Source organism: Temnothorax americanus, unplaced genomic scaffold, assembly GCF_048541705.1.
Source record: "Temnothorax americanus isolate GAGA-0224 unplaced genomic scaffold, ASM4854170v1 Scaffold24, whole genome shotgun sequence".
Lineage (NCBI taxonomy): Eukaryota > Metazoa > Arthropoda > Insecta > Hymenoptera > Formicidae > Temnothorax > Temnothorax americanus.
The window spans coordinates 1024634-1050959 of NW_027509381.1; the positions used below are offsets into that span (position 1 = coordinate 1024634).

At 32.0% G+C, this 26326-nt stretch overlaps 3 protein-coding genes across 13 annotated transcripts in view; all 3 read right to left on the minus strand.

Moving 5' to 3' along the window:
* Nucleotides 1–2436: 2436 nt before the first annotated feature.
* LOC143898636 (uncharacterized) lies at nt 2437–7642 on the minus strand. 4 transcript variants are annotated; one of them, XM_077408232.1, is made up of 9 exons: nt 6782–7641; nt 5631–5947; nt 5034–5299; nt 4630–4806; nt 4025–4274; nt 3676–3744; nt 3379–3468; nt 3130–3192; nt 2439–3049 (listed from the first exon to the last, which is right to left on the minus strand). In XM_077408232.1, the coding sequence occupies exons 2-8, from the start codon at nt 5910–5912 to the stop codon at nt 3136–3138; spliced, it is 1191 nt and encodes a 396-aa protein (XP_077264358.1). In that variant the 5' UTR covers nt 5913–5947; nt 6782–7641; the 3' UTR covers nt 2439–3049; nt 3130–3135. The 4 variants fall into 4 exon arrangements, with proteins under 4 accessions (XP_077264359.1, XP_077264358.1, XP_077264357.1 ...); XM_077408231.1 differs by having other exon boundaries at nt 6016–7641; XM_077408233.1 differs by having other exon boundaries at nt 2437–3068; nt 5631–7642.
* Nucleotides 7643–9959: 2317 nt separating this feature from the next.
* The window catches only part of LOC143898635 (glycerol kinase 5), a 29546-nt gene continuing 13179 nt past the window's right edge, over nt 9960–26326 (minus strand). For 2 of the 8 annotated variants that reach the window (XM_077408225.1, XM_077408224.1), the window contains exons 2-14: nt 25857–25950; nt 25287–25332; nt 24739–24838; nt 24483–24642; nt 24176–24290; nt 23387–23580; nt 23111–23237; nt 22920–23024; nt 22640–22734; nt 22079–22242; nt 21510–21643; nt 21071–21206; nt 9960–10028 (exon numbers count right to left, since the gene is read on the minus strand). In XM_077408225.1, coding sequence (XP_077264351.1) covers nt 9968–10028; nt 21071–21206; nt 21510–21643; nt 22079–22242; nt 22640–22734; nt 22920–23024; nt 23111–23237; nt 23387–23580; nt 24176–24290; nt 24483–24642; nt 24739–24838; nt 25287–25311 — 1416 coding nt within the window. In that variant the 5' untranslated portion in view covers nt 25312–25332; nt 25857–25950 and the 3' untranslated portion in view covers nt 9960–9967. Of the gene's footprint in view, nt 10029–20764; nt 20864–21070; nt 21207–21509; nt 21644–22078; nt 22243–22639; nt 22735–22919; nt 23025–23110; nt 23238–23386; nt 23581–24175; nt 24291–24482; nt 24643–24738; nt 24839–25286; nt 25690–25856; nt 25951–26326 lie in introns of those variants that run through there. The other 6 variants (XM_077408227.1, XM_077408222.1, XM_077408228.1 and 3 more) reach the window with 6 other exon arrangements.
* LOC143898638 (uncharacterized) lies at nt 10412–15879 on the minus strand. The gene is made up of 5 exons (XM_077408234.1): nt 13430–15879; nt 13040–13354; nt 12351–12619; nt 11967–12143; nt 10412–11789 (listed from the first exon to the last, which is right to left on the minus strand). The coding sequence occupies exons 2-5, from the start codon at nt 13322–13324 to the stop codon at nt 11534–11536; spliced, it is 987 nt and encodes a 328-aa protein (XP_077264360.1). The 5' UTR covers nt 13325–13354; nt 13430–15879; the 3' UTR covers nt 10412–11533.

A 26326-nucleotide genomic window follows, 5' to 3' on the forward strand; every position in this document is an offset into this window, starting at 1 on the left:
CAGAAGTAACAGTACAAAATAAAAATATTTTATTAAAATACATAAATTTTTCTTGTAAAAAAACTTGGCGCTGCTGGACCTCGAAATTTTAAATAAATAAATAAACTTATTTTATACTTAATTATAAGCCGCATTATCCGCCGTCCGCGTAGTCACGCACACCCATATCACTCACTCCCACATCCACGCTGATAATCATTTAATATTACTCCCATTGTATTCTTCTCTGAATTATTTTTATTTATTGTTGTCCTTATTTATTTAAAAGGTCTAGCAGCGTGTCTTAAATATTTTTAAAACATTTTTTGTTTATAACTTTTTAATAAACAATGACCGCCGGCTAAAACCTTCTGAAGGTCACTCAGAAGGGTGACCTTGACAACATATGTCAAGGTAAAAGTCATCGGTGAGGTTTGACCTAATATGCATATTTACCAAATAACGAAATAAGATATCATCTGCAACGTCAATTGTGTCGCGAATAAGTCGTTTATGTTTCGAGCTACTCGACAAAGCTCCGAATGAAGATGCCTAGAACGATGTTGTATTACGATTATATTAATAAACAAATATATCTATTGTAAAATTATAATACATTTATTAGATTGGAATTTTTATATAGATTCTATATTTAGATGCGCGTGAAAAATTTGTCTTATATTATATTAAAATTCTGATTTGGAATAAATCAACGACCATTGTGCTTTGTTGATATTATAATTCTAGATATATAAAAAATAAAAAAAATTAAACAAAATTGCCATAAATAAATGCCGTGTGTAAGATTATAATATACTAAACGGCAATACTTATACGTTTGGTCAACATAATAATCTTTTCTTGTTTTTTTTTACAAAAAATTTCCTTCAATATTTCTATGTCACTTTAGCATCTATCAATTTACATTACGGTCCATAACACATGCTTGCGATTCTCGTTGCTTTGAACATGGCGAATGATAAAAGACTTTTCTCACTTGCATCTCAGTCCATTATATACTCTTCAGTCCCCGACAGTTGTTCAATTTATTTGTTTATTTTATCCAATCTAGTACCGATATATGTTATTTTTTTGTTTAAGAAATACTTAAACGAGATATTTTTATGCATGTAACGGAGTAAAAAGCAAGTGATTCGTCCATTTTTTTTACTAACAATTTTATATATTATACGTAATTATAATAATCATGAATTTTTTATTTTGCATAATCCATTTAATAACGTTATTATAAAATAATTTAATTTATTTTTAGAAATAATATTGTTATAATATAATACTTTTAACTCAAAAATTTAAATTTATAGATTTTAATTAACTAGATATTGCCAGATTTTAATAATAGTCATTTATTATTAAGCAATTTTAATAAAACAGTAGTTTCTACCATATAATACATTTTACAAACCTTAAAATAAAAGCAAACATTATATCTTTGAGAGTGTTCACGTGAAAAGGATCCCCCAGAACGAGAGGAATAATCATGGCTTTTATAGTGTTGTGCTTTTCTATATTCCAAATAGAATCACACACAGTAGTAGATACTGTGAGAATCACTGTATATACTTAACGCCCGTATTATCGATTTTTTAATTCTACGATATTCCTTGGGCGTTCCAAGTCCTTCTAATGTATCATCCACAAGACCAAGTTTCTTTATACACATGTGGATTTTCTGATAATAACATCGGGAAGAAAATATATATAAATCATGAATATAATTCTTGCCAAAATATACAAGAAACACATGTATAACAATGATGCATTTGATAATAAAGCAATAATTTTTAATAAGAATTTAGTTGAAACTTTTTATATTGTTTAACGCAAAATAAATTGAATACAAAATTTCTCAATTAACATTTTTTCTAGATAAAATTTTTCTAGAAATCAATGTTTTAAAAAAGTAAAATTGTTTTTGAAGAGATACAAGAGTTTATCCTACTTAAATGCAAACAGATTTTAGCGAAAATTTTAATTAAAATTAACTTTTTTAAATAAATAAAGATAAAGATAACTTCAAAGTGGCAGGTAATATTAACGTCTCTTAGTAGGCATATTATCAGTTATACGCTTTAAATATTGACATTTATAAAGGAAAGATATACCTGGTATTTGCGAACGGTGATGGTTACAGATATTATAGTCACAAGAATATTTACATTTATCGTGAAAAAAGACAAAAAGCTATTAAATATACGTCGTGGCGTAAAGACGTATAACATAAATTGAAACGCACAGCTGTAGAGACTCCACACAATTAATATATAAAAGTATTGTATTTTGAACCGACCGCCATATACAAATACACACACACACACAATAACGCTTACAGCCAATCAGAGTTTTCTCCGTGCGCTCCACCTATATTTGTTACTAGCCGGTTGGTAGCGGTAGCAGTTCTCGAGTAACAGTTGTACATACACGTAACACGCACGCTCTGAATAAAAGTAAAGTTCTACAAAGAATCACGACTCAGAGACAACCCACTTATTCCTCTCCTTCGAGTATACAACAAAAAGACACTCAAGCAAAATTTCTAATAATTGAGAGAATATCTGAGAATTCCGAAACCAAGGATAAAAGCGACTGAGGAAAGAGGGCTTAAAGCTCTTTCAATGGTATCAACCATCGCAACTGTTGCAACTTCATATGCTAACTATTGAATCCCCAGTTGAGAGTCGCGTAATATTCAGAAAGCACATTCATCACGATGATGAGATAATATTTGATTAGATCAACTCATTATAATGTCATATTAATAAATTTCATTGTTAAACGATAGCATACATATACAGTATATATGAGGGAGAGTCAATAATTATCCGCACTCTATTTCAATAATTTATTAGAACAACAGTAGAGAACATATAATTAGGTACGTCATTTTCATAATCCTCTGCTTTTCAGTGCATTTGTTCCAGCGTTCCACAAGCTTACATATACCCTTCAAAAAATGTTTTTTATTTCTCTCAGTCACTTATGCACCGTTTCTTGCACATATGTTGGTTGTTGTTGCATGATAATGCATGCCCAAATACTGCTGTCCACACTGTTCAAACGTTACATATCTATTCTATAGATTAATAGAAAATTGTTTATCTATATAAAATATTTGAATTCCCATCTTACATGTCATTATGTGGTGTTCATTTGTATCAAAATAACAACATACGTCGTGACCGTGGCAAGGAACTGAAAAAAATACACTATATATACGATATCTTGTTATTTTCATTCTTAGAAATCTTACGATTAAACAATGTAGCCATACATTTCAATTTTTTTAACATATGACAATTAAAAACATTATTATTGAGAATAAGTAAATAACATAATCTCATTTAAATACTTAAGTTAAACAAATAATAAGTAACATACCTTGCCAGTAAGACGATTATTAATTGAAAAGAAATCAGCAGCGGTAAAATTTAATGGATTAAGTACTAGTTGCTGTGCAAATTGATGAATCTGCAAATACAATTTCTTCCTTATTTTATATACATAAACAATACATAATATAAATTTATAGATATATTTGTATTTATATTTCCAATTTGCAATTTATATCTTAAATAAATTAATTGCCGTATAAATATTATTTATAAAGATTTGTGCTATGCAAAAAGAGATCTAATTTGATTGATGAATTATCAATAATACATTAAATAGATTTACCTCTTCTCTCATATCATTATCGATAGAAGACCCTTCAAAAGATTGTATAATTTCGCCGGTTTTATATGCCTGAAATAAACAAATACATATGATGCGACTTTGATATAAAATTAGAAATAATGCAGTGCACAACACGTATTCATATATAAAGAATTAAAATTATTATGCATATATATATTTATAAGTATATTTTAAAAGACATATTTTGAGTATATACAATTTATATACAATAAATATATTATGTAACATTTTTAACATATACTTGATATATTTAACTGTAAATAACTCAATTTTAAATATTGCATATAATTGTATTTATTATTTTTATTATAAAAAATAATTTTTATACCTCCGTTGACACGTTTGTACAAAGCCAATTTACTAATGTAATTTTAAATGAATAAATGCATGCCATCACTATCATGGCAATAATTCTTTCGTTGTTAAGTATCATGCGTAACTGGCCAAAGAATGCACAATATACACAGTAAATATTCGTTGTCACTATCGTAAAATGGACTGCCAATTCAAGCAGAAGTTGCAGACAGTAAGCATGATTAATTTGTCGTCCTATTCTTGTAATTTCCAAATGTAAATGTCTTTGATAGAAAAATATCAATTAGTTAGTAATTACATTTCAGTAATATTAAAATCTTTTAAACACACTGTTATTTGAACGAATTACAAAATCCGAGACATATCATGGTGTTTGAGTGAGAGGGTGGGTGAGAAAGAAAGAAATATAAAATAAGCTTAACTTTTAACAAGAATAATTATATGTATATTGTATATATTATATTAGGTATTATAAAAGAATACGTAAGATAAAAAACAGCTATTATTTAAACAATTATATATTAATCATAATTATAAGATCTTTTTGATATTTATAATTGTTATATCATATTAATGGAAACATATTATGATAGAAGCAAGAATTATTATTGATCTTACCTTAGCGTTTGAATGAGATGCATCTTGTCTTTGTTATTTTCATAGTTTGCCATGACAAATGCAATAGACGTACTATCGTGCCGATTATGAATCTTGAAGACATTTGATTCATTTGCACTATATTGCACTATATTGTTGATTAGAGTATTTGTCTTCTGAAATTTTACTTGAATACATCTGCCACATTTCAATCTTAATGAATACTCAGTACGCAAGTTATAGAGACATGTTATATGTTTGTCCATTATAAATATTTTAAAGAGATGTTATTCTAATATCTCTTTAAAATATCTTAGACAAATATCTTAGAAATCAAAGAAATCTTAACAATTCTAGTCCTTTAGTCAAGCTTTTTACGAGATGTTGTTATTATTGTTTACTTCTTTAACAAAAATGTTACTTGCCTGATAAACGAGACGAAGGTGAGATCCACTACAGAGTTTATAACAATCGGAAAACACGCGCATATTTCGTTACAAAGGAGAGCCCAGTATCCAATATCGCGATATGCCCATACTCCATATGTGATGAATATTGTTATCAATCCTGCTATCCAGATAGCCATAAGACAGAGAATATTGGTGAAGGTCTTCTGACACTCTGATTTTATGCCCAGTGCTTCTAAAGTGTTGTCCGCTATACTATTCCTCTTAATTATGTTATTCATATTCTTCAAGTATCGAAATATATTAATAGATTAGTAAATTTGTTTAATATTTATTCAAAGACTATTATTCTAAGACAAAGAATATTATTCAAAGTGATGTCAAAGAAAAAATTATACCTGTGCAAATATAAAGTTAATAATTCTGTATACAAGAAAAATGTAAAAAAAGAAAATAAATTCTCTGTATACATATATGCATACTTTATCCATATATTGAAATTAACAATTAATGAAATTAAATATTAATATTATTTTTATAATTCATTAATGTAGTTTTTCCATAACTTTTGTTTGTTATTTCTGCATTAATTTTACGTGATATGTTATTACGTACCTCTGATTTCCACCAGAATAAAATTATAGCCAAGACAGCAACTAAGACGTTAACTCCCACGACAAAATAAAATAACATAAGTTCTTGAATTAATTCTTGGAAAATGTAAAATTCTTTGTAAAGCATAATGAAATATCCCGTCAACATTGAAATGACGTAGAAAACACTTAGATAATATCGTGGACGATTTATGGGTATTTCGAATATACCCATGCAAAATATACAATTGAGCCATATAATAGGCATAACCGCTTGCTTCAAATTTTTCACACCCGACATCATCTTAAACCATTCACTGTCAACCTAGATGAACTAATCTAAAAGATTAACAAATATGTATTTGTATTAAATAATACTATGATTAATATTTTATAAATAAGCTTACGTTATATGTTTTTTCTATTTTATATGCAGTTATGAATGCGGTTTATATGTTAAAATGATAAATCATCTAAAGAATAAGTCTCAAATAATTGAAATAGGCACTGAGAGTCGTTTTTTAATTGCAAGTGTGACCAAATTATCGAAAAGAAAACGTGTTACACGTGTCTGTAAGAACTAAATTTGACTTGAACGGAATATTAGTTCTACGTATTATTTTTAATGAACCCTACAGCCTGTGCTACAGCTGGCGAGCAACTGACAGCTGATAAGCGATCTCGCGTGATGGTATAATGCATCGCTGTCAGCCTGCGCAGGTCGGTGCAATTTCACTTATTACACGTTTTTTTCACGCCGGTAGTGTATATTGTAAAACATTTCCAATTATTATTTCAACTATAGCTTACTTGACTTTTTCTCAATATACTGAGAGGTACGTTTAACGCGCGTTAAATAAATAGCGTTAAATAAATAATTGTAATCTAGCATCATCTCTGTCTCGACACTTTAAAATATTATTTCTGATAAAATCTATGATTGACATCTTTTGTCCTTGATTGTAAATTAAGTGAAGTACAAGAACTTTAATATTACTTTCTGAGCTGTACTCGTGAAAATTCTATTGATTGTATGTACGTATATGCTGTACGAATATACACTGAATAATATGATAACGAAAAGTAAAATACATGCGGAATTTACTACATACGGAAAGATTGATTGTATTTCTTTACTTTATTATCCAGACAATGTATAATATGATTGCTCACCCGTTAAATAGTTCATTGTGTCCATGTTCGTAGATTTTGGAATATCATCCTGTACACGAAAAAATAAAATTTCTGATAGTTTTCAATAAATATTAAAATAAACAAATTATAATCTGACAATTAATGTATAAAACACAATTAATATATAAAAGACACTCAAGCAAAATCTTCAATAATTGAGAGGATATCTGAAAAAATTCCGAAACCAAGGATAAAAGTGACTAAATCCCCATTTCTACCAATATTAACTTTAATCTTGGTTTAACTTATTTTCTATCTTTTTCTACTTTTAGAACTAGAAAAAGATGACAGGTAAGTTAAACCAAGATTAAAATTAACCTGCGTTGATAGAAATGGACATAAGACCCAGTTCCACAAATATCGGTTAACTTTTAACCTTAAATTAACTCACTTTTTGTCTCTAACGCCCCCCTTAGGTTAACTCATTTTTTGTCTCTTTTTAACGCTCCCCTTAGAAAGTGACGAAAAATGAGTTAATCTAAGATTAAAAGTTAACCGACGTTTGTGCAAAACTGGGCCTAAAGAGAGAAGACTTAGAGCTTTCTCTATAGTTTCAACCATCGCAACTGTTGCCACTATACATATGCTAACTATTGAATCCTAAGTTGAAAGTCACGTAATATGCAGGGCACATTCATCACGATGATGAGATAATATTTGATTAGATCAATTCATTATAATGTCGTTAAATCATTAAGCAATAGCATATACATATAAGTGGTTAGGACTTAGAAGAATCAATATTTCTACAAATTATTAGTAATTTTTATACTGTATTGTAACACAACGTATATATGTGTAATGTATAACGTATGTATAATGTGTGTGATGTGTATATATGCATGTGTAATATATATATGCCCAGGTAGCAAGCACTCGTCATTTTGACGTCAATATTTGGTCATAATTGGTCAGTAACGTCATTCGTCGATTAAGTGACGTATATTTAACGTCATGTTTTAATACGTCAAAAAGATTTTGTAAAATGACATTATATAGACGTTTAATTGACTACCCAGGTAGCAGACAGTCGTCATAATGACGTGATTCTTACGTCATTTTATGACGCATGTTACGTCATTTATTCTTAAAGTTTAACGTAAAAATGACATATTTTTCACAATATTTTTCACAGGTATATTCCTACATTTATAAAGTGTTTTGTAACTTTATGATTGACGTGGTGAATTTATGGTATAAGTGGATCTAGTGTAATTATAGTTTTATGATAACTACTTCATGCAGTGTTAGAACTATCAAGAAGATATCATTATAAGATTTTTGAACAATTTCAAGATGTACCTGTTATACACAAGTACAGTTAATAAGGAAGCATCAGGGTGAGAAGATCGTCACTGTCCACTGGATCATCGAAGTCAAGCGACTCCGACGCGGTACTGTACTAGGATGGGTGACCGCCTTGAGAGGAGCGGTTATATGCACATGGCATGTAACAAAACAGTTAAAAAAGCTTTTTTTCTTAAATAAAGAAAAAGAACATATTTTTATAAACGTTTATCAAGTAGACATTTTAAAATTTTAATTTCATAAAAAACATTTCTAGAAACCGGTATGTCGTACATTGGACCTATTTTTGCCGTCAATAAAACGTCAGAAAATGACGTCTTTGGGATGTGACTTAGGACTGTGTAAAATACGTCATTTTTACGTTAAACTCTAGGAATAAATGACGTAACATACGTCATAAAATGACGTAAAAATCACGTCATTATGACGACTGTCTGCTACCTGGGTGTATAAACAAATTTTCTCCAACTTATATTATATTTATAAAAAGTTGATTTCTTATCTATATAATTAATAATTTACATTACTTGGAAATAAATATCATATTATTCGCTAATATATTATTATACCGCTTACCTATATCTATATATACTATTGCAATTTAATTTATTCAAACTTTTAGCATTACAGGAGAGAGTAAAATTATTGGAGAAATAAATTTAACAAAATTTTACTAATTAAGTTTGTATAACGTTAAAAAATGTTTTAATTAAATTAATGTCTAAACACTAATACATTTGGAAAATTTTAAATCTTTATAAAATACATGACATTTGTAAAGAATAGTAATTTAAGTGAGCTTTTATTAAACTTCTGCGTAAACTCCTGTTTCTTGAAATAGCAGTATTAATAGAAGATTGTTTATCTATAATATGTTTGAATTTTTATCTTACATGTCAGCTTATGTTATATGGGGTGTATTTATTTGTATTAGAATAACAACATACGTCGTGACCGTGGCAAAGAACTGAAAAAAATATACTATATGTATATACGATATCTTTGATATTTTTATTCTAAAAAATCTTGCGATTATATTAAATAATATCCCATACAGTACATTTATCCAAAAACGACATAAGCGTCTTTTAGACATCTTTTAGACGTTTTACTAAAAGATGGCTAAAAGACATCGAAAAGACATCTTATGTCTCGATTTTGGACATGGTGCTGTCTGGGATAGCTATACACTTTAATTTTTTTAACATATAGGGGAGAGTGGAGTAACTGTGAATACGGACTAAACACGAATACTATTATTGTAGAGTATATTTGAGTAATTGTGATATTCTTTCACTTCTCGTATTCGTACCACTGAGTGTATATCGGCGAACTACATTGCTGGGTGCGAGAAGTGGGGGAGAATATCATTACTCTAATATACTACAATATAGTAATCATTCGTGTTTATTCCGTGTATTTGCAGTTACCCCACTCTCCCCTAACAATTAAAAACATTATTATTAAGACTAAATAAATAACATAATCTTACTTAAATAATTAAGTTAAACAAATAAGTAAATAACATACCTTGCCAGTAAGATAATTATTAATTGAAAAAAAACCAGCAGCGGTAAAATTTAATGAATTAAGCACTAGCTGCTGTGTAAATTGATGGATCTGCGAATACATTTGCATTTCTTATTATATAAGCAAACACATACTTAAATATATGCATTATTCATGTTATATACATAAACAATACGTTGAATTTATAGACAAAGTTGCAATTTATATCTTAAATAAATTAATCGTCGTATATAAATAAAAATTAATGTTGTATGTTACGCAGGAAGGGATCTAATTTTGCAGATTGACATAATTATCAATAATACATGAATAGATTTACCTCTTCTCTCATATCATTATCGATAGCAGACCCTTCAAAAGATTGTATAATTTCGCCAGTTTTACATGCCTGAAATAAACATAATGCGTTGACATAAAATTAGAATTAAATCGCACGATATATGTGCAATGCATGTCGTATATTCTTTTATAAAAATGGAAACCGTTATATCCACACATATAAATACTAAAAGACATTCATGAGTATATACAATTTATATACAATCCCTACTGAAAAACAGACACAGAATTTTCCAAATTTTTAAACAAATAAACATGTTTTTCAGAAAGCTTAGACAAAATAATAATGGAATATTTCAAATTTTTATTGCCAATACATCTTTGTATAAAACTCTAAATATAAATATAAAGAAAATCCGTGCAATTTATCAAAAATTTTCATAAAAATACTGAAATATGCCGAAAATTTCCATCCAATTATTCCTGAAAATATTTCTGAGAAACTACATATTTTTTCAGAATTTTTTATAAACCTAAAAAATAAAAATTTTTTAGAAAATTTCTCAGAAAATATGAGAACTTTTTTCACCAGGAATAACTAAATTTTGTAATATTTCTAATTTAAACTTGTTATGTTTAACTGTAAATAACTTATTTTTAAATATTACATATAATTGCATATCTATAGAGGAAAGTACCAGATTATGAGATACCATTCTATTTTGTGTGATTGCCGGAAGTCTATGGGCAGAATTGAAAAATATAGTAGGTCATTTTTTGAAGGGAATTTAATAAGCTTTAAGATGCTAAAATGTAAAATTTAATTTGAATATTAATTTTGCTGAAAATTAGAAAAATATGAAAATTGAGCTTTCGGCAAAATCGCAAAAGTGTGCTCCTAATAGAGACCCCGGGAAATCGCTAATAAAGTGCAAAATACATGATATTGCAATTAAAAAACTTTATTTAAAGTTTTTGAAAGACAAATGTAATGGAGAAGCATATTTGCAACAATCGTAAACCTACTTATACTCAAAATATTGTACCTAATCTTCCCCCTCCACCCTTCCCTCTCAAATCAAGGTCAGCACAGTCTTATAAATTCGTATAAACCTTCCCTTAACGTTAATATAGTATTTTCTCTTCTTTTATTACTATACAATAACTTGCATACTCCAGCAACCCAGGAGTACCCTGAGTATCTCATGTTACGAGCACCACGCCTTGCGGTTTCACGATCACCAAATCTAATCTCTACAATTGAGCAACTCAACATATCCCGTATTTTCCTATTAATACAACCTTACTCTATCGCTGCATGCAGAACTTATTGCCAAATATTTATTAATTATATAATAAACGAAAGGTTTAAAGACTCATATCCATGATACTTGACAACATCCAATTTCACAATTTCTTTCTCTGCAACGACTACACGCACGATCAAACAATGGATTTTTCACTAAATAGGTTTTACCTCAAAGGCAATAAGTTCACGGTGGAACCAACAGATAGGATCTATTAGTTTAGCAAAAACCTCGCTGTCGCATATTAGGAGTCTATCTCATAATAGGGAACTTTCCTCTATTATTTTTATTACCAGAAAATAATGTTTTATACCTCGGTTGATACATTCGTACAAAGCCAATTTATTAACATAATTTTAAATGAATAAATGCATGCCGATAGTGCCATGGCAATAATCTGTTCCTTGTTGACTGTCACGCTTAAATGGCCAGAAAATGCACCATATACACAGTAAGTAGTCGATGTTACTATCGTAAAGTGGACTGCCAATTCGAGCGGAAGTTGCAGACAATAAGCATGATTAATTTTCCGTCCTATTCTCGTAATTTCCAAATGCAAATGTCTTCGATAGAAAAATATTAATTAGTAGTGATTATTAAAGTAATATTAAAATCTTTTAAATACATGATTATATATTAATTATAATAATAGAATCTTTCTAATGTTTGGTTGTTATATCATATTAATGAAAATTTTATAATAAAAGCAAGAATTATATACAATATACTATTGATCTTACCTTAGCGTTTGAATGAGATGCATTATTTTCTTTTTATTGTTTTTATAGTTGGCCATGACAAATGCAATAGACGTATTATCGTGCCGATTATGAATCTTGAAGGCATTTGATTCATTTGCACAAAGCACTATATTGTTGATTAGAGTATTTGTCTTTTGAAATTTTGCTTGAACACATCTGCGGCATTTCAATCTTAATCAGTACTCAAATGCATAAACAGAGACATGTTATATGTTTACTTGTCTATTACAAATAATTTAAAGTGATATTATAATTGACAAATATTTTAGAAATCAAAGAAATCGTAAATATTCCAGTTCTTTGGTCAAGCTTTTCACGAGATATTGTTATTGTTTTTACTTTTTTAACAAAAGTATTACTTGCCTGATAAACGAAGCGAGGGTGAGATCCACTACAGAATTTATAACAATCGGAAAACATATGCATATGGTGCAATAAAGGAGAGCCCAGTAATCATTACAGTCGCGATACAGCCATGCTACATGTATGATTATTAATGTTATTGCGTTTACTACCCAGAGAGCCGTAAGACAAAGAATATTGCGAAAGATTTTCTGATATTCCGATTTTATGCCCAATGCTTCTAAAGTGTTGTCCGCTATACTATTCCTCTTAATTATGTTATTTATATTCTTCAAGTATCAAAATGTATTAATAGATTAGTAAATTTGATTAATAATATTTATTCGAAGACACGTCATGATGTCAAAGAGAAAAATATATACCTATGTAAATATATAGTTAACAATTTTGTAGAGAAAAAGAAAAAATTCTCTGTGTATACATACTTTATATATATATTTTAACTTTTAGAGGCCGAAAAAATTTTGGTTCAAATCGACTTTTCATTTGACCCAAAATTTATATATAATTTCAACGGATTACTCATTCTAAGTTCCCAACCTGACAGGTAGTCAATATTTCAACCACCCCCGGCCTCTAGAAGTTAAAATTAGATAAATATTAATGTTTTTGCAATTCATTAATGTAATCTTTCTACAACTTTTGTTTAGCAATTCTGCACTAATTCTACGCAAAATGTTATTACGTACCTCTGTTTTCCACCAGAATAAAATTATGGCCAAGACGGCAGCTAAGATGTTAAATGCTATGACAAAATAAAATATCATAAATTCTCGAATGAGAATTTTTTGGAAAATGTCAATTATTTTGTAAACCACAACGAAATATCCCGTCAACATTGAGATGACGTAGAAAGCACTTAGATAATATCGTGGACGATTTATGGGTATTTCAAATATACCCATGCAACATATACAATTGAGCCATGTAATAGGCATAACCGCTTGCTTCAAATTTTTCACACCCGACATCATCTTGAACCATTCACTGTCAACCTAGATGGACTAATCTATTTGATTAACAAGTATATATTTATATTAAATAATGTTACGATTAATATTTTATATAAATAAGCTTACGTTATGTTTTTTTAAATTTTAATGCAGTTGAACGCGATTTCTTCGTTGAAACAATAAATCTTCGTATAAACAATAGATCTTAGTTATCCGAAATAGGCACTGACAGTCGCTGCTTAATTGCGAGACTGACCGAATTTTCATACAGTGCGGAAAGAGAACGCGTTACACTTGTCTGACTTGTCTGTAAGGACTAAATTGTGACCTGGACGGGATACTAGTCCCGTGTGTTATTTTTATTGAACCCTACAGCTGAGATGAGCAACTAATATTGCTGATAAGCACGATCTCGCGTGTTAGAGGGATACATCACCGCCAGCCTGCGTAGGTCGCTTTTACTTATTACACGTGTTTCACGCCCCTAGTGTATATTTTACAACACTTTACTTATTAACTGTAGCTTGCTTGACTTTTCCGCTATTGAAAAACATGTTTAACCAGCAGTAAAAATAATTAGATTCTAGGATCATCTCAGTCTTGACATTTTATAATATTATTTCTGAAAATATCTATGCTATTTCTGTTGTACATGTTTTATCCTTGTTAATTAAGTGAAGTACAAATGTAGAACTTTAATATTACTTTTTCAGCTGTACGCATAAAAATTCTATTGATTGTATGTGCACGCGCTGTACAAATATAAGTTGAATAACATAATAACGAAAAGCAATATAAATTGGCTACGTGCAAAAAGATTGATTGTATATTCTTTACTTTATTATCTAGAAAATATAATTTGATCGTTGTTTGTATAAAAATAAGTTATACATATATTTGTATAATGTATTTCTGTTTAATTAATTTAAATAATTAAGTATTATGTTGTGTTTCACAAAGGAAAGGATCTTATCTGAGGACGTACTTTTAGCTTAAACATAGTGAATGAAATTGCATTACGCAAATAAACACGATATGTTTGTATTTTATCGTAGATATCATCTGAAACTGGATGATTATGGCTTTTATCTTAATTGAGAATTACGTTGAAATTCTATACAACTGTACGATATGATATGATATATAATACAGAAAAAATAATATTAATAATGGAATTTTTACTTTTTGCAGTAAAAAAAACTGTTTTTTATTGTGTTCTTTTATATAATTGTTTTAATCTCTAATACTAATCGGCCGATCAGCTGATCAACTAATTGAATGATACAAATGTATATGTGTGACGATCGTAGCGCAAAGAAATGTGGTTTAATGAGCTGAAAAGGTCTGAGTTTATATAAATCCGACCAATAATCGTCAGTTTTTGTTTGATTGCCACACTCTTGGAAGGTATCTTGTTATGTGAATCTCTTTACTCTATATTTAAAGAGGAAACCGGTCCTTCAGGTTGGGAATTGAGCAGTGAAAGTTGAGCTGACAACAGCTACTCCCAGAAAACAAAACTTGTTTTGTAACGTACATTGTTACGAGAACTTCAGGGAGATTAAGGCCCACATTGAGCACTGTAGTGCCGAGGAAGAAAAAGAGAAAAGCAAATGTATATGTATATACATTATGTATAGAGGAAAGTCCGCCTCTATTATGAGATAGGCTCCTAATATGCGATAGCGAGGTTTCTGCTAAACTAATAGGTTCTATCTGTTGGTTTCATCATTCACTTATTGCCCTTAAAGTAAAACCTATTTAATGAAAAATTCATTATTCGATCGTGCGTGTGTGCACTCCCCTACTACAGTTTCCAATTCTGCACATAAACTTTCGGCAATCACGCAAAATAAATGTGGTATCTCATAATAGGAGACTTTCCTATATATATATATATATATATATATATATATATATATATATATATGTAGGTCCAGAGGTATGTTCCGGGACTGTTTACGTTTTTTGAAATGTACAGTCCTGGAATATAACGCTATATATGTAATCAGATTCAAAAAACTGTCCCGGAATATACCGATATCAAAAATAAAAGTCCCGGAACATATTTCCGGACCTACATATATATACAAAAAATAATATATCAAGAGACACGGTAGTGTCTCGCGCCAAGTACACGCGGAGCGAGACCGACCGTGACTCTTTTACGCGACGCGACGGGTTGCGAGTACCCGAGATGTTGAGATCTCGATAACGAGTGAACGGATCAAGTTCTAAGTAGGCTTGATCGATAGCTTGGGGTCCAATTAGGGGGGGGTTTCTCTCATAATATTCCGCTACGTGCCTTACGAGCGGAGATATTGCGACGCAAAGTCCAAATGTGAAAATTTATTTTTAAGATACTTTCTTCTACGTCAACCGCTCGCATTCATTATAACATACATGTAACAAACAGAGAACGTCACTTTCACTTTTTCGCCGCTGGCGGCGCAGGTATCGCCAGTTTCGATATCGCGCGCGTATTTCAAAATTAGGTCGATAAACTTATCGGTCAGGAGGAAGATTTCTATTTAAGTAAAAATTAGGTATATATATATATAATAAATATTGCGTCAACGGAAAAGTAGGTTCTCTATGCTTGGCAGAAAGTGCCGCTAGGGAATTTTTAAGTCGATTCTTATGAATCAAGCTTGAATTTGATGTCTATGTATCCTAGGTTGCCGATGACAAGGTCCAGATAGTGCGCTTTATAGTTTTCGGTGTCCAGGTGTAATAATACGTTGAATTCGATGTCTACGTGTCCCAGGTTGCCGATGACGAGGTCCACATAGTGCGCTCCGTAGTTTTTGGTGTCTACGTGTATTAATATCTTGAATTCGATGTCCACGTGTCCCAGGTTGCCGATGACGAGGTCCACATAGTGCGCTCCGTAGTTTTCGGTGTCTACGTGTATTAATACCTTGAATTCGATGTCCACGTGTCCCAGGTTGCCGATGACGAGGTCCACACAGTGCGCTTCGTAGTTTTCGGTGTCCAGGTGTAATAATACGTTGAATTCGATGTCCACGTGTCCCAGGTTGCAGATGACGAGGTCCACACAGTGCGCTTCGTAGTTTTCGGTGTCCAGGTGTAATCGTACGTTGAATTCGATGTCTAGGTGTCTCAGGTTGCCGATGACAAGGTCCACATAGTGCGCTCCGTAGTTTTCGGTGTGTACGTGTATTAATACCTTGAATTCGATGTCCACGTGTCCCAGGTTGCCGATGACGAGGTCCACACAGTGCGCTTCGTAGTTTTCGGTGTCCAGGTGTAATAATACGTTGAATTCGATGTCCACGTGTCCCAGGTTGCAGATGACGAGGTCCACACAGTGCGCTTCGTAGTTTTCGGTGTCCAGGTGTAATCGTACGTTGAATTCGATGTCTAGGTGTCCCAGGTTGCCGATGACAAGGTCCACATAGTGCGCTCCGTAGTTTTCGGTGTGTACGTGTATTAATACCTTGAATTCGATGTCCACGTGTCCCAGGTTGCCGATGACGAGGTCCACACAGTGCGCTTCGTAGTTTTCGGTGTCCAGGTGTAATAATACGTTGAATTCGATGTCCACGTGTCCCAGGTTGCCGATGACGAGGTCCACACAGTGCGCTTCGTAGTTTTCGGTGTCCAGGTGTAATAATACGTTGAATTCGATGTCCACGTGTCCCAGGTTGCCGATGACGAGGTCCACACAGTGCGCTTCGTAGTTTTCGGTGTCCAGGTGTAATCGTACGTTGAATTCGATGTCCACGTGTCCCAGGTTGCCGATGACGAGGTCCACACAGTGCGCTTCGTAGTTTTCGGTGTCCAGGTGTAATAATACGTTGAATTCGATGTCCACGTGTCCCAGGTTGCCGATGACGAGGTCCACACAGTGCGCTTCGTAGTTTTCGGTGTCCAGGTGTAATCGTACGTTGAATTTGATGTCTAGGTGTCCCAGGTTGCCGATGACGAGGTCCACATAGTGCGCTCCGTAGTTTTCGGTGTGTACGTGTATTAATACCTTGAATTCGATGTCCACGTGTCTTAGGTTGCCGATGACGAGGTCCACATAGTGCGCTCCGTAGTTTTCGGTGTCTACGTGTATTAATACCTTGAATTCGATGTCCACGTGTCCCAGGTTGCCGATGACGAGGTCCACACAGTGCGCTTCGTAGTTTTCGGTGTCCAGGTGTAATAATACGTTGAATTCGATGTCCACGTGTCCCAGGTTGCCGATGACGGAATCCAGATAATGCGCTTCATAGTTTTTGGTGTCCAGGTGTAATCGTACGTTGAATGCGATGTCTAGGTGTCCCAGGTTGCCGATGACAAGGCCCACATAGTGCGCTCCGTAGTTTTCGGTGTCTACGTGTATTAATACCTTGAATTCGATGTCCACGTGTCCCAGGTTGCTGATGACGAAGTCCACACAGTGCGTTTCGTAGTTTTCGGTGTCCAGGTGTAATAATACGTTGAATTCGATGTCCACGTGTCCCAGGTTGCCGATGACGAGGTCCACACAGTGCGCTTCGTAGTTTTCGGTGTCCAGGTGTAATCATACGTTGAATTCGATGTCTAGGTGTCCCAGGTTGCCGATGACGAGGTCCACATAGTGCGCTCCGTAGTTTTCGGTGTGTACGTGTATTAATACCTTGAATTCGATGTCCACGTGTCCCAGGTTGCCGATGACGAGGTCCAGATAATGCGCTTCATAGTTTTCGGTGTCCAGGTGTAATTGTACGTTGAATTCGATGTCTAGGTGTCCCAGGTTGCCGATGACAAGATCCACATAGTGCGCTCCGTAGTTTTCGGTGTCTACGTGTATTAATACCTTGAATTCGATGTCCACGTATCCCAGGTTGCCGATGACGGGATCCAGATAGTGCGCTTCATAGTTTCCGGTGTCCAGGTGTAATCGTACGTTGAATTTGATGTCTACGTGTCCCAGGTTGCCGATGACGAGGTCCACATAGTGCGCTTCGTAGTTTTCGGTGTCCAGGTGTAATAATATGTTGAATTCAATGTTTAGGTGTCCCAGGTTGCCGATGACAAGGTCCACATATTGCGCTCCGTAGTTTTCGGTGTCTACGTGTATTAATACCTTGAAATTGATGTCTAGGTGTCCCAGGTTGCTGATGACGAAGTCCACATAATGCGCTTCATAGTTTTTGGTGTCTAGGTGTATTAATAATTTTAAATCTGAATGGGTGCGTTCAGCCGATACTCCGCTAGCCTAGCAATCGTGAGCAGTTGCTCGTTTTTGCTCGTTTCTTCTCTTTTTAATCCAGTAAGTCAAAAAAGAGGAAACGAGCGAAAACGAGCGACTGCTCACGATTGCTAGGCTAGCAAAGTATCGGCTGAACACACCCAATGTAGGACACGTAGATATCGAATTCGAGGTATTAATACATGTAGACACCGAAAACTACGAAGCGCACTATGTGGACCTCGTCATCGGCAACTTGGAACACGTGGCCATCAAGTTCAAGGTATTAATACACCTGGACACCGAAAACTATAGAGCGCGCTATGTGGACCTCGTCATCAGCAACCTGGGACACCTAAACATTGAATTCAAGCTTGATTCATAAAAATCGACTTAAAATTTCCCTAGCGGCAGAATTAAAATTATGTCATGACATAATAAAAATCGCTGAATTAAAATTATGTCTAGACATAATAAAAATTGGACAAAAATTATGTTTAGACATAATAAAAATTGGATGAATTAAAATTATGTCTGACGTAAAAATAATTATCAAAAATATCGATACCTGAAGATATCGGTACATATACAGTTGCGAACAACATTCAGTAAGACACGCAAATAAAAATAAATAAAGAATTTTACAGTTAACGACTTATTAACATTAATCATGCTTTATTGCGATTATGTTTTATGTTGAAATTGAAAAATATATACAAGGTGTACAATTAAAAGGGTTACAGATTATTATTTTTAAAAAACTGAGCAAAATATTAAATTGTTGTTTTCTTTAGAAATAATAGTCCGTAACACTTTTAGCTTCATACCTTGTATTATATACGGTTTATGAAATTTTAAGATATATTGTTTATAAGATTAAGTTGCGTAACACTACAAAAAGGCGTGATATCCGTACAAAATTACCTTTTTAAAAAAAAGGTAAAAAAAGGCGCCAAGTACACGTATAGTAGTGTATATGTTGTTACCTAAAAAAAAAAGAAAGTGGTAGTATTATACCTCGAAAAAACCTAAGTAACAAGTGGTAGATCTTTATATCTCGAAAAATCTCGAAAAAATCTAAGCAGTAGTATTTTTATTTCCGAAAAATTATAACCCAAGTGATACACGTCACAAAATTATGTTACCTTATCAAAAAGAAGAGTCGCGCTTCAAGTGATCTATTACAATTACAAAAAAGAAATGATATCTCTTTAAGTTAGAGCGCCAATTACAGAGAGAACATGTATATTGCCTCAAAAAATAATTGTTGCACTACATTGAAAAATCTTTACATTGTGTCAATTAGAAAAGAATGTATAATAACAATTTTAAAAGATTAAAAAATTTTATTTAAATTTAACAAGGGAATACAAGATATTTAAATACAAAGTTATTTACATGTGTATTTTTTAATGGCCACAAAGAATTACAGAAGTAACAGTACAAAATAAAAATATTTTATTAAAATACATAAATTTTTCTTGTAAAAAAACTTGGCGCTGCTAGACCTTTTAAATAAATAAAAACAACAATAAATAAAAATAATTCAGAGAAGAATACAATGGGAGTAATATTAAATGATTATCAGCGTGGATGTGGGAGTGAGTGATATGGGTGTGCGTGACTACGCGGACGGCGGATAATGCGGCTTATAATTAAGTATAGAATAAGTTTATTTATTTATTTAAAATTTCGAGGTCTAGCAGCGCCAAGTTTTTTTACAAGAAAAATTTATGTATTTTAATAAAATATTTTTATTTTGTACTGTTACTTCTGTAATTCTTTGTGGCCATTAAAAAATACACATGTAAATAACTTTGTATTTAAATATCTTGTATTCCCTTGTTAAATTTAAATAAAATTTTTTAATCTTTTAAAATTGTTATTATACATTCTTTTCTAATTGACACAATGTAAAGATTTTTCAATGTAGTGCAACAATTATTTTTTGAGGCAATATACATGTTCTCTCTGTAATTGGCGCTCTAACTTAAAGAGATATCATTTCTTTTTTGTAATTGTAATAGATCACTTGAAGCGCGACTCTTCTTTTTGATAAGGTAACATAATTTTGTGACGTGTATCACTTGGGTTATAATTTTTCGGAAATAAAAATACTACTGCTTAGATTTTTTCGAGATTTTTCGAGATATAAAGATCTACCACTTGTTACTTAGGTTTTTTCGAGGTATAATACTACCACTTTCTTTTTTTTTTTAGGTAACAACATATACACTACTATACGTGTACTTGGCGCCTTTTTTTACCTTTTTTTAAAAAGGTAATTTTGTACGGATTCCATCGACAGCAATTGGCAAAAATATACGTATACTTCACGACGCTTCAACCCAGGATTCGGGTCCTTATCAAGTGATCTGACAAAACAAAAACAACGAACGCGAGGTCAAATAACAAAGTCAATAAGATTAAAAATTAATAATATTAAAAACATTATTAGCGGAACAAACATTTATTTTTTGGTATATATATATATATATATATACTTTTTCATATTATAAAAAATTTCTAATTAACATGTAACTGTTAAAAAATTGTTCTTATTGTGAAGTAATTATTAGTACCAATTTTTAAAACGCTCCACAGCGCGTTTCCATTGGGTCAGCGCATATTGATAAGATAATCGCGATTCTTCGTTTGGCTTGAATATCCTGTCGGTTTGACGAAGTTCTAACAATTCTTCTCTATTCTTCCATAATCCTGAAATTAAATAGTGCATTAAAGATAATAAAAAAAAAAATAATAATAAATTCTTATCTTTAGAAAAATTGCGCAGAAAAATCTAGTTTTTGTAGTAGTTTTTGAATAAAATAATTAGAAACTAATGGAGAGAGTGAATGCTTTAAGTTATGTATTAATCAGAAGCAGCGCGCGCCGTGAACATTCATTCCATGTTCACTGATTCTGGAATATTCTGTATATGAAAAAATTAGATTTCTAATAGTTTTTAAATTATAAAATGTAAAATATAAACAAACTGTAATAAATGAGAGTTTTTTGTACCACATTGTAAACCAGCCAAGAAAGCTACACCTAAGATGGACATCTCGACAGACACCGGACGTTCTACTTCCAACCCCATCGAATCAGCTAACGATTGCATAACAAAATCATTTTTGGAAACTCCACCGTCAATCCTAAAAAATAACGATATATTAATATGAACCAATACAATGTTATATATGTATGTACAAATATGATTATTTTGCGTAAAAAATAGCAGAAATCAGAAATTGATAGTAGAACCAAAAGCATGGCATTCCTTTCTCTCTTTTATAATATTATAATAAATTTTATGTCACACGTGCATGGAAAGTGGTTCATTACGCACGCGACGCGTGCGCGATAGACCACTTTCCACGCACTTGCAACATAAAATAGGGTATGCAAGCCGTGCGTGAAGATAAAAATTGTCGGGTGCGGTGACCGCACTCGCGTCAACTCCGCACCCGTGAATTTTCATCTTCCAGCACTTGTTGCACAAATAACTACTTTTTAATTATTAACTGTGCGTAGATCATGAAATATGGATTTTTAAGCATATTATAATATCATTGTATAATTCTTATTACTTTATTCTTTGATACGTGAAAGAAGTTTCTTTGCATAAACATTCGTGAAGTAGCTGTATCCTAAAAACAAGACTTTCCAATAAAGATCGAATAATATGCTCTTTCCTTGTGGTGGGCTTCAATCCAAAGAAACCAGTTGCGGCTGTATAATCATTTATAGGTGCCTGAAACAATAAGCGACGCGTAGTATAGTGAGACATAAATTTTCGGATGCGTTATCAATTTTTATTTTAATTCTCTTCGAGTACCCACATGCTTCGATGTTCTTTTTTTCTGAATCATATATCGTAAATACAAAAAATATTTCTTGAATGCTTAGTTTAAAGAAAAGTGGAAATAATTTCTATATTTTGCATATATTTTATTATTAAAAAATAGAGTACATATAGTTTCTTGTATCTTTTATTTTTATAGACATAATAAAGCTAAAAAAAGTTTTAGAATAATTTTCTTAATTTGATTACAAAAACGTTTACCTCCTTGTGTTAAAGAAATAATTTTATAATATTTTTATATATGATTTGATACAAAAAATGTAATTTTTACTGTAACAAAACATACTTGCAATCCGCTGAATGCCGGAACGAAATATACTCCATCGGTGTCATTGACTGAGTTTGCTGCATCGGATGTTTCCGAAATATTGTCTATAAGTCCTGTAACAATCATAGTTAAAAATCAATACTAATAATCAATAATAATCATGTATAGGGTTTCTCCTAAAAAAAAAATATTATTTTTAGTTTTAAAAAGTTATAGATATGTACGTTATATGGAATAAGCATTCATATAAATTACATTTTATAGATTTTATAATAATCACGAAGAATTAATAAATTACCTATTGATTTAGTCCATTCTATTAATATACCGGTGTCGCTTGAAGATCCTTCTGCAATATATATTAATTCTTTGCCGATTCGCCATCCGACGACTGGATAAAGTCCTATAAATAATTTTTCAATTTGTTTTATTATATATTTAAAACTATAGTAAATACATTGTTCTTGTAATATAAATTTGGAGGACTACCAGCAACGGATGCGTGAGGTTGTTGTCCTGTGTTAACATTCACGAAAGTGCCAGTTCCCATAGTAATCTTGAGATCGCCGGGCTTAAAACATCCTGAACCAAATAAAGATGCTGCTTGGTCGGCCATCTAATTTTACCAAGATATTATTAGGATTAAAGAACTTATTAACTTTTGAAATTGACTCATGAGTATATAGTGTATACTCAAAATTAACTTTGATAAACAATCGTTGTATGTATTGATCATTAAATTAAACAAAGATTTGGATTACTTACGGAGCAACAAATTGGAATTTCAGCTCCGAATATGTTTTCGGGCGTAACTCCGAAATTTCCTGCTGTATCAACCACTTCTGGAAAAATACTTCGTGGCAGTTTTAAAATGCTTAACGCCCAGTCGGCCCATTCCATTGTGAATGGGTCGAAAATTCCAGTAGCTGAAGCACTTGAAACATCCATTATATGCCTTCCTGTAATAAACCAAGTGTTAATCAGCTGTAATATAAGCGATAACGGAATAACATTATTATTGTTATTTTTATTTTAAGAAAATATAATGTTACATATGAAGTTTAAATCTTTACACACTGAGAAAAAAAAGTTGTTAAGTTGACTAAATATTTTCAACTGATTATTATTTTTTGTAATTGAAATATTTAAGTATTTGAGTCAAATTACGTCATGCAAAATTTAAAACATGTCGTATTTAATTTAAATACATAAATATTTTAATTGAAAAAATAATAATTAGTTGAAAATATTTAGTCAAATTAACAACTTTTCTTTCTCAGTTTAAAAGAAATATTAGTTACAACTTTTATCAGAGATAGATTGTGTGTGTGTGTGTGTGTGTGTGCGCGTGCGTGCGTGCGTGCGTGCGTGCGTGCGTGCGTGCGTGCGTGCGTGCGTGCGTGCGTGCGTGCGTGCGTGCGTGCGTGCGTGCGTGCGTGCGTGCGTGCGTGCGTGCGTGCGTGCGTGCGTGCGTGCATGCGTGCGAGTGTGTGTGTGTGAGAATTTTAGGGTACTACATTAAATCTAAAAGCGAAACGTAAAATATTGTTATACCTGTTAATTTATATAAGAGCCAGCAATCCACACCTCCGAACGCCACCTCTTCATTGTACGCAGCTTCTCGGAGATTCGCTATATTCTGAAGAGCCCACACTAATTTTAAAGTAACCTATAATGAATCAAAGCGAAGTAAATTAAGATCCCAAACTAGCAATAATTATTCAAAAATGCTTGAAAAAAATTTAAAAATTTTGTTGCAAAATTATGCTATTGTCTAAATTTGATAAAATACGACAATTTAACATGATCGCGGAGATCAAGAACAATCCAGACAAAGTATTTACTGGTAAAGCATTTCAACCTGCATGTTCATAAATTTCAGCACGCTGCCAGCCAGAAATCGTTTTTTTTTTGTAAATGTGTATAAGATACTCGCGCCCATTCTTAAACCTTTCATCGTTATTGATCGGTTCCATTCTTCGACTAAGGTAGCTGCACGTTGATCCTTCCATGTTATAAACCTGAAACAACAATCGTAATCTTAACCGTGAAATTTTGTTCAAACCGAAATATTTTCATCGAAAACTCCGTTATTGTGTTTTTTGTGGTATTCTTACTTGTGATAGTATTTTCCATTTTTTATGTTCCAAGTAATAAAACTAGCGCGTTGCGATGAAATTCCAACGCAAGCAATATTCTTCGGGTCGATCCCGCCATCTGCAATCATAAATAAAGTATTAATTTAGGTAATTAACGCTATGAACAAAAAATAAGTTCCGAGATATATATAACATAGAAAACAAACTAAATATATAAAGGATATATCAGTCGATCGGGTACGGTGGTATTCGAAGCTCTAAGGCTATCTCTATTTCTTTTTCATACCTATTTTTTACATTTCTCTTTGTGAACAAGGATGATAAACCAAATATGACATAGCTAAATATTTGGAATAAGAGATACCCTCAGAAAGATACATGAATTCTTACTTAAGAAAAAAAAAGAAAAAACACTCTGTTAGTAGGTCATATCGATATGTGAAGTATACAAGATTTTTGTTTGATCAAAAGAGATATGCGACTTGAGTGAGGATAAAAAAATCTGAAAATAGAAATTTAATTAAATCATAATTATATATGAATAACAAGCATTTATTATTTCTTACTTTTGATGCATCCGATTGGCGTCATCTCGGTTTACGGTGAACATATCTAGATAACAGATCGAAATACAGAAATGAGGTTTGCCACACTTTCGACGGGTAGCCAAAGATTCAACTCAGCCAACGCTGATCTTACTCGACGAATGAAAATTTATCAGTCGATAATCTTATTCGTGAATTAATTAGTGGGCAGAAAAAATTTAAGATGCTGCTTTTTATAAGTTTCCCAATTTATAATTAATGGATATTATTAGATCAATCGCGGCTCAAATTGAAGCTTCATGTGTCTACTGAAAATGCGTGAAACCAAACTTTTCTGCGTTCATCCATTCCAGATTATGAATCGTGGAGTTCGAGAAGATCCGTGCATCTCTCAAAAAACAATTGATACATTCTAAATTTTTATGTATGTACATACACCTGTTTTCGTTCGTTACATCCTATTAAAAGGAGAAATAGATATCGCAGGACAGATATGTGCACATGATATTTTGTTTATTACTATTAAGAAATGATTAAGAAAGAGTTTATTAAATTTACACTCCGCAAAAGATGATGCTATTGGTAACTTACGGTCTAACGTATTCTTGATTACTTTTATTATAATTCCCCATAGTTGATCGGGATCTATCTCCACGAAGCCAGGCTCTGGATAGATCAGATTTATCTAAATTTGAAAAAGTAAAGTTTTATTTTTATATATTTTTGTTTCGGCGGGAGGGGGGGGAGGCTAAATTCAAAATCAAACAATGGTTCCTTAAAGTACAGACTTCACCCTTTAAAATGAAAAAAAAGCTTTCAGATATGACCATTTTTCGCGGAATTGTGCTTATTTGAAGTTGGGCAAATTTTTGACGAAAATTTTTGTTGCGATAATTTTGTTGCCCAGTGTATATTGCCGCGGAATTATTTTTATAATGTGTGCGCAATTGCTTAATATTATTTACGCGTGCAGATTGCTGAAAATTATCTTTTTTTTTATTTTTTAATAATAATGTTTATTTGCAAATTGCTATGTTAGCTGCTCGAATAATTGTGATTAT